The following is a 12,629-nucleotide window of genomic DNA, read 5'->3' as shown; positions in this document are numbered from 1 at the left end:
GGCGGGCAGGACCCCCCTCACCCCCGCGGGCTGCTGCAGCTCGTACCTTCCCAACACAATTCGCCCGTCACAGGGAGGCATCTGGGCCTTCCCTTCCCTCCAGCCACGTTAGTTCGGAACGGATGACACATTTAATGTGGCAGACAAATTAAAGAGAAAAGATGGTTCTTTGTTACCAAGTAATAGTCGAAGAAGATGAAAGCGACCTCAGAGTTTTATTTCGACTGCGTAAAACGGACGGCAGCAAATAAAAACTCTTTTGATCTGTTTTTACTGAGTTGAGTGCGATGGTCCCGTTTCATCTTTATCATGGAGGCGGTGAGAGGAAGGGAGAGAAGAATGAATGGACCTGATGGGGGAGGGCAAACTCCTTGAATCAAACCCTGCATCTGCCCAGGGGTGCGTCCCCAGACAACGCCGGGGAGACCCCCGTGGCGAACTGGGACGCGCTGCCTTGCTGCTGGGACGCCCTGGAGTCCACACTGTGTTCTGCAAACCGCGTGGCACACAGAAGGCGCGCAGGTGTCGGCCCGTCCCGCAGGCCACCAGGACTGCCCCGCAGAGCCCAGCGCAGCCGGCCCCCTCCGAAGCCCCCTCCGAAGCCCCGCAAGGCCCAGGTGCCCACTGTGTGGGGAATCACTGTCCGGTGTGCCCACTCCGAGGGAGGGCGGCGTCCATCTCTTTTTGTTGTCAGAGTTAAACCTTTAGCCCTGGGTTTAATTCCAGAGCCACAGCCCCAGTACGATTCACCTGGTATAATCTGAACCAGCCACCAGGGCCCCCCGCTGACAGGTGCGCCCACACCCAGGCGCCACTTACCTCTGCTTCGCTCTCTCAGCGGCTGGTCGTTGTGCTCTAAGTTGCGTCTTCGCTGTAACTCGCCGCAGCGGACAAGCCTCCCACTGCAGCGGCCTTCCTCCCTTCTCCCCGGTGGCTTCGTCTGTAACTTTCATTTGATCAACTGTAATTCCCAACAATTAGTTGCTTTGATTCCTCAAAAGTGGGGTCCTCCCTGATGGTGTAGGGGTTAAGTCTCAGTGCTGCTACCACCAGGACGGCCTGAGTTTGATCCCTGGCCAGGGAGCTACCCACAGGGCGCAGCAGACCTCTCCTGTCTCCCCGCTGCCTCCCTCAGCAGTGGGTTTCAGTGGATCCTCCTGTTCTGCAGGTCGACTCTCCTCTGGAGTCTCCCCTGTAAATGTGGGGTCACGTCTACATGATTTGCCCCAGCTGGGCTATGCAGCGTGAATCTATCTACACAGCATTCTCCATGGCCCTTCCACGCAGGACCCGTCGGCCTCTCTCAGTCCCAATCTCCCCCTGGGCGATTGTGACCCAGGTGGTTAGGCACCTGTGACGCCACCTGGCGCTGAGGCTCGTCTGGCCGACTGGACTGCTCGGTGCAGAGCTGGTGCTGCCTGGGTAAGGTGGGGTGGCTGGTGGTCCAGCTCATCACCAGGACTGTGGCTCCGGGTCATTCCCCAGCCAGCGCTCCGCAGTCACACTCAGTATGCTTGCCTAGCATACCTCTAGGGGTGATCCTGGGAGAGCAACTGAAAAGGCTTGGGGAAGAATATGCAAAGCTGGTTCCCTGGCCAAGAGGGAGCCCCAGGGGCCCCAGGGGTCAGGGCGGCTTGGCCCCTCCGTGCCGTGCTGATGCCCTGCGGCCACATTGGCAGGGCTGAATGTGGCTCACGGAAGCATGTGACTTTGTCTCCCTTCCCAGTGGACGGTGTGTGGTCCTGCTGGTCCCCCTGGTCCAAATGCTCGGCCACCTGCGGCGGGGGACACTACATGCGGACCCGCTCCTGCACCAACCCGGCGCCCGCCTACGGGGGAGACATCTGCCTGGGGCTGCACACGGAGGAGGCACTTTGCAACACGCAGCCCTGCCCTGGTAAGCCTGCCCTCCCCCCGGGAGCCCACCCGCCGCCCTGCCCTGGGGAGCTGCCCTGGCCTCGCCCCTGCCCCCGGGAGCCTGCCCGCCCCCCTGCCCAGGGAGCCCACCTGTGCCCCTGCCTGCACTTGCTGCTGCTCCCACGTGCTTGGGAACTCTGGGATTGGCAGAGATAAAGGCCGATTCTTCTAAAAGCAAATTCCCGAAACCTCTCAAACCATCCCAGCAGAGTTCCGGTTTCCCACTCATGCCAAGTGGTTAATTTTTTGTTGCATCTGCTGTTTACTTCAACAAAACGCAGCTCGGAACTTTTCTCCCTTGCTGACAGCCTCCCCTCGTGCCAGGGCTGAGAGCAGATCCCAAGCAAAAGCCTTTGTCTCACAGCGGGAGTCCACCCTGTGCCCGCTGCTTCCTCCTCTGCCACACGCTAGAAGGCGCACCCGGGGTTTGATGAGCATCTGCATATGCTTTCTCGCATGCTGGGTCCCCTGGGTCGGTACCCCCATTCTGTCCTGCTCTCCGCACTCACGGCTGCCTGCCAGGTGGGCTGAGGCCTGGTGTGGAGCCTCAACCACACCCTGGATGTCCTCGGGGATTGAGACACTCAGATTCAGATTGTTTGTCTCCAAAACGGGGATGATAATCCTGGCCCAGAGAGTTGCACGCATGCTCCAAGACAGCATCTTTAAAGGCCCCCCCCAGATGTGAGCTCGGTGATGTGCACCCCCAATAAGTGCCCAAAGAGGGGAACAGTCACCCTGGAGGTGACTTCCTTGGCCCTGCTCTGTGATAAACTGCTTCTCACGGCGCCCTCAGTGCAGGGCTGGTCCAGACGCTGGCACCAGCTGACATGCTGGTCCCTGTGTGGGTGACAGTCGGGGTGGAGCAAGAGGAGCCCTCTCAGGAATGGCCCAGTGGGCCAGGAGGCCCCAAGCAGGGCCGTTACCTCTCGTGCTTGGGCGCCGCTGGGCTGACAAGCAGGGGATGAAGGGAGACTCCTCCTCCTGGTCTCACCTTGACATTGAAACACACCCCCCCCCATTTTTTTTTTTAATTGCCTTTGTGGATCTTTCTGGGAGTTTCCATTTACACTGAAAAGTGCCTGGAAACCAGGTTCCAGCTGTCATTCCCGAGCTGACCCTGCACAATATGTCCTGGGGTTGGGGGAGGGGCTGTCAAGGGCTCACCGGGCCTCCCTGCTCCAGAAACGGTGCTTGACCCAAGAGGAAAAGCAACCCGCATCGAGACCCATCGTTTTATGTTGACAGATAATTTTTAATATTGATTTGTCAGTGATATCAAGAGTTCATTTTTTTTTTTGAAGATTTATTTATGCATACAAGAGCTGGGGTACAGGCAGGAGGTGTGGGGGGTGAGAGGATTCACCAGAGACAGAGTGGGGAGCAGAACAGGCAGACTGACTGAAATACACTGCTGAGGGGAGCAGCGGGGAGACAGGAGAGGTCTGCTGTGTCATGTGGGTAGCTCCCTGGCCGGGCATCGAACTTGTGCTGCAGTGGCTGCGGGTAGCTTCATAGGTTGCATCTTAACCCCTTGCGCCACCTGCAGGGTTCATTTTTTTTACCTCCTGCTTAAAATGTGAGTGTGTGGCTCCCAGTTTTTCACACCTCTTGGGCTGGAGGCAGTTTCACAGGTGCTGGGGCATCTTCCCTTTGGGGTGAAGTGTCTGTGCCTCCTCTGCAGCTGAGTAGCTCACAGGACTCCTCCCCCAGTGCAGCCTGGTTCAGGCACAGGCACTGCTCACCTGGTTTATATGGAGAAGGCGCTGGTCACAGCTGGCAGCCCCGCAGCCCCCAGGCCGGTCTGTGTAACGCAGAGTGGGCACCGAGCCAGTGGGATTTCTCAGGCCAGTGTCCGAGCGCCCTTCTCCGAGAAGCCATGGCCTGTGAGACAGGTGATTCGATGATTTCTGAGCCCTCTCCCCCCCGAGTCTGTGTGCTGGCTTGCTCACTGAGCACTGAGTGTTTACAGCCTTGAAATAATGTGGATTTTAGGGGCCTCCCTGGTGGCGCAGGTGGTTTAACGCAGCGCTGTGGTGCTGTCCGCAGCCTCTGCAGTGCTGGTTCAATCCCCACCGGCCTCGGAGCAACCCACATGGCGAGCAGGCCTCTCCTGTCTCCCCGCGGCTCCCCTCAGCAGTGTGTTTCAGTCAGTCTGCCTGTTCTGCTCCCCGCTCTGTCTCTGGTGAATCCTCTCACCCTCCCGCCCATCTGGCTCTGTACCCTGGCTCTTGTATAAATAAAAAATAAATCTTTTAAAAAAATAATGTGGGTTTTAGAAAAATTACTTTAAGCACATTATTAGTTTTCTTCTCAAATCCTATTGACTTGCCCATGACTTGACTGCGCACCTTGGAAGGGCAGCCTCATCCCTCCACGCGTGCGGAGCACGACTCAGCCGCCATCGTGTGGGCGCTGTTACTGGCCTGGTCAGGGAGGCACGTCCGTCTCACACAGGGACTTACAGTGCGAACCCCGGGCAACGAGTGTCTCGGCTGATCTCAGGGACTAACCCCCGCCCTGTCCTGCAGAGAGCTGGTCCGCGTGGTCAGACTGGTCCGAGTGTGACCCCTCCGGGGTGCAGGTCCGCGCCCGCCAGTGCGTCCTCCTCTTCCCTGCGGGCGGCCAGTGCTCTGGAAACGCCACGGAGAGCCGGCCGTGTGTATTTGACTCCAATTTCATCCCAGGTAAGGGCAGAGATGTTCGTCAGTGTGAACAAAGCCGTTAGCACCACTCGTAGGGAAAGGACGCACGGATAGGGGTTTCACTGTCCTCTGCGGTCCGGTTTGGCAAAATGAAGACCATTCTAGCACCGCTTAAGCTTCCAAGGCCATTAGTGTGTAGATTGACAGCAGGGGTGTAAGCCTGAACTCACGTCTGACTTGTGGACTCTAAGCACGGCGCCCTCCCCAGCTTACTGACTGCAACTCAGGTGACTCTGCTGCAAAGATGACAGTCATTGGGTCAGGTAAACGCCAGGTGTGTGTGTGCTGGCGCAGACCCGGGGCCGTTCTCCCTACACACATCAGGATAACTGGGGAACGGGGACCTGTCTTCACGCTCATCTTGGAGCAGAGTGGCTGGCCACCTGCCATCGGCTTCTCCCTGGGTCGCGGATCAGTGCCCACCTGTCCCCTCGTGCTCTCGGTAGGTGTGGTGCTGAGACCGAGGTGCCACCCCCTCTGCTCACATGAGCCTTGGGCCCACGGTCCAGACCAAAGCAGCAGCCTCGCGCTGACAAGGTCACTGGAGGCACCCCGGCCAACCACAGGCACCCCGGTGCGCTGGAGGAGTGACTTGCTGGGCCGGGGCGCCTCCATCGGGCGGGTATAGAGCAGTAGCGTGCTGGCTGCACTGTCCTTTCCATCCTGGACACATCTGTAATTCTTGTTCGCGGCTGAACAAGTAATGCAGAAGAGCATCATGTGTTTGGACTCGTGAAACTGTGTTTTACCCCTGGGGGTGCTGAGCTCCTGGAGAAGCCCTTCCTCCTGGGCCCTCGCGCAGGGCCCTGTGCTTTGATCTCTGCTGGCTGGTCCTGCTCGGCAGTGGGTCTGATGAAAGGAGAGGCCTGAGGCAGGAGCGCCGGCCCGGGCACAGTGCGGGGATACTGGCGAGACCGCCCGAGGCAGAGACTCAGGACAGGACACCTTGTCACGGAAAATCAGCACATAAATGTACTTGGCCTGACTTTGAAGTTCGTGCCGACCCAAGCCATTTTCTTTCTGTGATAAATGAACCTTTCCTCTTCCCAGCCAGCTTGACCTTGACAGAATTTTGGAACAAACAATGAAACAAATACAATTTTTAAAACAATGACTCAGACTTTTGGAAACCTTGACTCCATTCAGAATCATCAGCTACTTTGTAAACGTGGCCATGATAGGGTCCTCCTGCTCCATGCCTTCACACATCCTCACCGGGGCTTTCTTTTTCCAGAAGTGTCTGTGGCGAGATCCAGTAGCATGGAAGAAAAAAGGTGTGGAGGTAAGTTCTTCCTGCTGACCAACTGTTGATTGACGGCTGGTGTTTTCCAATCATTTCTCTTCCCCTACGTTTTGTGTGTTTCTGCTGTCGGCAGGAAAAGCAGCCTGAGAACTCACCCAGCATCACGTATGTTGGGGTGTAAGTGCCATGAGTCAGCATCAGCGGTTGGGGGGTCCCTAGACCAGCGTCACCTGGGGGCTCGGGAGCCGTGCAGATTCTCCAGCACCACCTGATCTGCAGAACCAGGACCTCCCTGGTTCTGGCTCGGGCCTGCCACCCTGGTTTCGTAAGCCCTGCAGGTGATTCTGGCAGGTGCTGACCTTTATGAAGGTCATTAGACTTTCCATAAGCAGAGCGGAATTCAAGCCTTTCGTGTCTAGCGCAAACCCATGCAGCCAGCCTGGGGGCTCCAGCCTCCCGGAGAGACAAAATTGCAGTGGGTCGTAAAGTACTGGCTGTGGCTCTGGAGTGTGTCTCAGACGTCCCTCCACCCTGAACACTCCCGCTCTCTGGTTTGGGGCCACGATAGATTGGACTTGACCATCTGCTTTTATCTTGTCTGGGCGGGAGGGGCTAATGGCCCCTCATAGGAGCTCATCACAGCCCTCGAGCAGAGTCTGTCAGGGGTGTGCCTGTCCCGGGCGAGACCAGGGCCGGGTGGGGTCGGGCGTCTCTGCCTCCTCCAGGCCGGCCAGAGTCTGCAAACTTCTCTCACGGCCAGTCAGTCCTCTCAGGGCTCCCAGGACCTCCCACACCCAGCAGAGTGTGGTGCAAAGCCGAGGCCCAGCCTCAGAACCACAACCAGAGTCTCCACGAGCTGCACAACCCAAAAGCAAGCCTTGGGGTGCTTCCGAGCAGCTGGTGGGGCTGGGGCCACCCTGCTGTGCTTAGATGTGACTGGTGATACGGCATCTGCAGGAGGGGCACTAGGCCCGCTGCAGGGCTACCAGGGGACAGGGCTACCAGGGGACAGGGCCACCGGCAGAACGTTTGCCACGTTTACGGAGCGCACACGGAAGTCTTTTTTCGCTGAGTTGAAGATTTAGTCAAATTGTGCGCAGCTCCCAGCCAGGGAACGGCTGGATATCGGCCTCCACTCCAGTTTTCAAAGCAAAGAGCCACACCAAGCACATTCAAGAGATTTAATAGCCACTATTGTTTTCCATGTTAGGCAGCGTGGAAAACTGTTCCCCGGAGGCCCACAGACCACAGATCGCGCTGCTCTTGAAACAGCACAAGCCACCGTTGGCCTGTGCCGCGATCTGCCCTTGTGCCTCTGTGCAGACAGCTGCTCGGGGCAGGCGGAGCCCCTTGGTGCCCTCACGCTCTGCTGGCAGCTCCAGGGCCTCTCCCATGTTGGGGTCGGCAGGGCTGTCCTGCTGCCTCTGCCCCCCACGTGCCCCAAGGTACCTGTAGCGCCCTGTGCCCACTGAGGCCGTCTCGCTGCTGTCTCTGCAGAGTTCAGCCTGTTCCACATGATGGCCGTGGGCCTGAGCAGCTCCATCCTGGGCTGCCTCCTGACGCTGCTCGTCTACACCTACTGCCAGCGCTACCAGCAGCAGGCCCACGACGCCACCGTCATCCACCCGGTGGCGCCCGCTCATCTCAACACCAGCATAACCAACCACATCAACAAACTGGACAAGTACGACTCGGTGGAGGCCATCAAGGTGAGGCCGCTGCAGCCAGGCGTGCAAGAAGGCTGGGGGCTGGGGGCAAGGCGTGCGGTGCGCAGGGGATGGGCACAGGGCCGGGACAGGCCATGGGCTCCTCACGGCCTCTTGAGCTTTGCTTGCAAAGATGGCGTGTCCTTTCGTTAGTGGGCAGGCGAGGGGCACCTTTAAAAAAATAAATAAAACACATTTTCTGTGCATTTGCATAGACTCAGTGTCCACTGAAGACAGGCAGACTCGCTGCTATGAAGACGAAGGCCTTGGAGGGTGCTGATGCCCTGCAGTCTGTAATGAACCCTTCTAGAACCTTCCTTCCATGCCTTTCCCACACCAGTCCTGGACATTTGGCCTCTGCCTTCCACCCTCCCTCTTTCTTTTGATCTGTCAATATTTACCTGGCTGTTTGCAAGTGCAGGAAACCTTGGTGACCATGGATTCGGGAGGACATCTGTGTTAGAACTAGGGAGTAGACACGTAGGTAATGAACTCATTTGAAATTTTGTGTATTTGCTTAAATAAGTCCTTTCAAATTTCACATCCATGCATTTATCCGTGGGAATTAGAAAGCTGCTTAAATGTTTACTCAGTTATATGTGACAACACTCAAAGTGTTAGTTAATCTGACATCACTGGAGTTTTAGGTTTCCTGCAGGCTTTGATTTATCAAGATCTAGTTCTCATAAGGGGCCCACCCATCCTAGTCATAAAGCAAAGATTTGAGGAAGCAAAGAGAGAAAGCACTTTAAAACAACGCAGCCTTAGGAGAGAGCCAAGACAGCGTAACAGAGTCTTAATTAGCTTCGCTGTCTGAAATACCGCTTCTGAGTGTTTACAAATCCTCTATTTTATTTTTTACAGGCATTTAACAAAAACAACCTGATCCTAGAGGAAAGAAATAAATACTTCAACCCACATCTCTCTGGGAAGACCTATTCTAACGCCTACTTCACAGATCTCAATAATTACGACGAGTACTAGCAGCTCGGAGACCGCCGGCTTCTGTCACTCCCGGTTCCTCGAGGCCTGTGCTCCCCGGCGGCCCGTTGCTGAGACTTCCCAGCTCAAGTTTGGAAACATCTCAAGTGCATTTCCAGCCACGAGTGTCCCATCGCTGCCCAAAGTACACGTTCCTAAAAGCAACAAAAATCTAATTATGACGTCGTGAAAATCTGGTCTGAGTACCTGTCCTTGTTGCGTCAGCCAAGGTGTGAAGTTTTCTTTATCGTGTTCCGTCCATTTTTCTAACAAGCCGATCGTTCTCTCGAGCCTTTTAATAAATGTACCCCCCATGGGAAGGAGTCTAGAAACATGAACGTCGTCTTGCTCTTGAGCGTAAATCTTCATGATGTTTTAATTCAAGAAAGTAGGCACTTTATTTGCAAGTCCCCCTGCAGGCCCCCTAGCTGATAAAGTGAAGAGTAGCGATGTGATCGTACAGTCGCTCATCATGCATCTCCCGCCCCCACATCTGGAGAGGGCTTGGATCGTGTGAAAGTAATTGGTGCATTTGGACTAGGAGTGAGCCCTGCCTGGGTCAGCCCGGGGAGCAGCCGGGCTCGCGCATCTGCAGAGGTGATGGGTGGGGGGTGAGACCGTCGCCCTGGGTTTGCTGCCGTTGCTGCGTCGTCACCGTCACCGGAGAGGCCGAGCACGCAGGGCAGCTGCGCAGACGCGGGGAGGGAGCAGGACATGTTGGGCCAGCTGCTGCAAAACTAGCCTTATTCTGACTGTCAGGGTTTCCCAGCGTGTGGGGGCTCCTGACCACGCTGTGGGCCTGGACGCCCACCTGCAGGCCCACAGCTAGTCTGTCCAGGAACCATGTGCTCTGCACTGGCATAGACTCAACCCCTTCTCTACCCGCAAAGAAAAATCTGGGACATTCACAAAGCCAACAAGGGAATGAAGTCGAAGCGCTGACGTGTTGTGGTGAACGACGTTATCTTCCAGGCGATGGAAAGTGTGGAAAGACGGGACATTGAACGGAAAGCAGCATTTCCTTTGCCATCTCCCTGGCGGCACGGAGGGGGGTCACCAGCCCCTACCCAGAGCATTAACACTGTGGACAGTCGTGCTGGACACACCCGTGTCCTTCCAGGCCCAGCAGGCACTGCCGCCCCCAAGGTGCTGGGCAGGGATGTCTAGCTCGGTGCCTTTTGTCCCTCGGTCAGTGCCGCCTTCCCTCCCACCCCCACCTCCCACGCCTCCCTGCAGGGCGACCACAGCGCTTCTAGATGTATCTTGAGAAATCCAGGATCTGGAAAGATTTTCATGACCCCTGTGGGTCTGAGCACTGGTCACTGCAGAGTCTTTCAGAGTGTTTTGATACTATTGATGGAGAGGTTTGGGGGGCACAGGGGCCGGGATCGATCATTCACAAACAGCTGAGACGTAGCATAGAGCGGCTGGCTGGGTAGTCGTAGAAACTCAGAGCGAGATTGAAACGGCCTATCTGATGCTCCTGAGTGTCGTGATAAAGGCCTGGCGGACGTAAAACACACCCTTCTCGGCGAGGGTCCCTCCAGATTGTGAAATCTGTAGTGTTAGTGTTGAGGGCAGCAGGCCCATCAGCAGACATATCTCGACCCTCTCCAACGTAAAGAAACCATTTCAGACGTGTTGGGAAAGCCGTGTGTTTAGTAATGGGCACTGCTGACTTGGAAGTGTTCTCCTGTGCCCAGCTCTGCAGAGGGGCGCTGTCAAGTTAACACTGAAGAGGTGGGTGGGCTCTAGGGCCCGGCAGTCACAGGGGTATGTGGTGTGGTTCTTTCTGGGGAGCCCCTGTTGTATCCTGGGCACCCCAGTGAAGGGTGAGGCCCTCTGTTGCCAGGCGAAGTCCACACTCAGATGAGCTTAGATGGTTTCCAGGCGTCCTGGATCGGATTTTCCCTGCAGCTTCACTTCCCTGTAAGAAGAATGTCCTCAGCAGGTAACGCATTTTAGCTAGTTCTTTAATCCCTCCTCTCCAATATTTTCTAAGCTTTAAAGGTCATTTTATTTCCCCTCGAAATAAGACTCTAATATTTCAAGAACGTGTCACTGGGCTCGATGGGAAGCTTTCTATGTGACAGCCAGGCTGATCTTTCGTCCATGTCACACCAGAACTGGGCACAACCCCCCAGGACGAGACAGGGTCTCCCTGGTGCTGCTCCCAGAAGCCTGAGCTTGTCCCTGCAAGGAAGCCCTGTCTGTTGTTGCTGATGCTGTTCAAAGGGGCATCGCTATGACCCCCTTCCTCCCTCCCTCCCACAAATAGCGTCTGATGCTTTCAAGCGATCTCTCTTCCCTGACATTAAGTGACATTGATCACATTTAGTATCTGGGATTATTTCTGGTGCAGTTGGCGCTTGGCTGGTTTCACAGGAACCGGCTCCTCTCTCACGAGCGTCCACGGCTGCGGTGTTGCCCGGGGCCCTGTCCACACTCCAGGCGGTGCCACCTCCTCTGGGCTCCCGGTGCACCCACACCCTCCAGGAAGGGGAAGAGCCCAGACTCCCCCTGCACTCAACGGCGTGTGGCTTCCCCATCCCCAGAGCAGCTCCCCGGCCACATGGCTGTCACGGAGCTGAGAGCTGGTTGTCCTGGAATGACGTGGGTTGTGGGGGCCGGGCCAGGCCCCACCCCATGGAAGGAATAGTCCCACGCACGGTGCTCACTCAGGTCTGCGCAGCACACTGGGGGCCTGTGCTGTGGGGCTGCTCTGGAGCCCCCGCGGGGCATCTGCGTCCCACCCCATCAGGGATGATTCCTGAAGCCCAGCGAGCAGATGCTGCTGAGATCGGGCGTCCCTGCTGGGGAGAGTCTGTTCCTCGAGCGTGTGATGGGGAGAGCAGGGATGCTAAGGGAACTGAGGAGGAATAACAGGCAGTGGGCATGGGACAGCCCTGCCTGGAAGGGCCAGCCCCAGGGTCCAGGTGAAGCAGGGGCCGGCCCCAGGGGCTCACAGAGGGATGCCAAAGAGAAGCCCCAGGGAGGCAGTCCGGAGGGCTGGGCCACCCGGAGCTGAGTGTGTGCTGTGGCCAGGAGGGGCCCTGCTCCCAGGCACAGTCGAGATCTGGTCCAGAATCTTCTTGGCTCAGTGCCCGGGCTGCGGGAGTATTAGCCAGGGTGTCCTTGTTCCTTCTTTGTCTGCAAAGAGGTGACAGGCGTGGTCATCACAGCCCACGGGCGCGCCTGTTTCTCCCCGAGGCCGTGGGAGCATTGTGTCAGCCCCCGTCACAGTTCTGGGCAAAGACTCAGCACAGGGAATCCCATGTCTCCAGGGGCTGCTGAGGAAGCCTCCCCTGTAAAAAGATGAAAGATTTTATTTTAAAAACAGAGCACGTCTGTACTCGGCTGTCCTTGGGCGTGAGCCACCATGGTGTGACTACGGACACCCTGCTACTTCCTCGGGGCCTTTCCTTGCTTCAGAACAGAGCCCTGACCTTTCAAAGATCACTTGAGCCACGTTCCGCGGTGAAGCGCCACGGCCGTCGGGCTCCGCAGGCCGGGTGTTTCTGGCACTCGAGTGGCGTTTGCTTGTGTGGCACCTGCGGGTCACTGTTGAGTTGGGCATCTTGTCCCTAAAAATGGCTCAGGGGCGCCTATGCCCAGAGGCAGAGATACCCCCAGAGGGCCCCAGCCCCCCTCCGCACCCCAGCTGTGTCTCGGTCCCCGGCTCCAGTCACCAACGCCATGGAGGTCGGGAAATAAAAAGTAACTTCAGCCCACTCGTGGGCAAACTCCCCACTCCAAAGAGGATGCAGACTCAGCCTGCAGGCCTCAGCGGCCGCGCCCGCACGCGCAGTCCCCGGAACCTCCGTTGTTCCCTGCTGGTGTGTGTCGCCATGACGTCGCCAGGTCTGATACCGCCAGTGACCCATCACCCGTCCTGAGACACTAGAAGACCCGTCTGCACCCTCTGCTCCTCGGGCCCATGGGGACCAAGAGCCTTGATGTGGACGCGAGAAACGCCAGGGGGTGGCTCCAAACGTGCAAGCGCGTGTCCACCGAGACGAACACGAGAGGCCAGGGGCCGCCGTGGAGCTGACTCCAGCTGGCCTCCCCTGCCGGCCT

The 12,629-nt window shown here is 57.2% G+C and overlaps 1 protein-coding gene across 1 annotated transcript in view; it reads left to right on the top strand.

Annotated features, from left to right (window-relative positions):
* Window positions 1-8,555, top strand: part of SEMA5A (semaphorin 5A) — a gene marked incomplete at both ends in the record, with an annotated part of 211,126 nt that extends 202,571 nt beyond the window's left edge. The window contains 5 exons of the mRNA XM_084233709.1: window positions 1,727-1,897; window positions 4,449-4,604; window positions 5,857-5,904; window positions 7,363-7,574; window positions 8,436-8,555. Coding sequence (XP_084089835.1) covers window positions 1,727-1,897; window positions 4,449-4,604; window positions 5,857-5,904; window positions 7,363-7,574; window positions 8,436-8,555 — 707 coding nt within the window. The remainder of the gene's footprint in view (window positions 1-1,726; window positions 1,898-4,448; window positions 4,605-5,856; window positions 5,905-7,362; window positions 7,575-8,435) is intronic.
* Window positions 8,556-12,629: the final 4,074 nt, after the last annotated feature.

This window comes from Talpa europaea (genome assembly GCF_964194135.1).
Source record: "Talpa europaea genome assembly, chromosome: 5".
Taxonomy (NCBI): domain Eukaryota; kingdom Metazoa; phylum Chordata; class Mammalia; order Eulipotyphla; family Talpidae; genus Talpa; species Talpa europaea.
The sequence above is the reverse complement of the archived record's forward strand: the minus strand, read 5'-3'. Positions and strand labels throughout refer to the sequence as shown.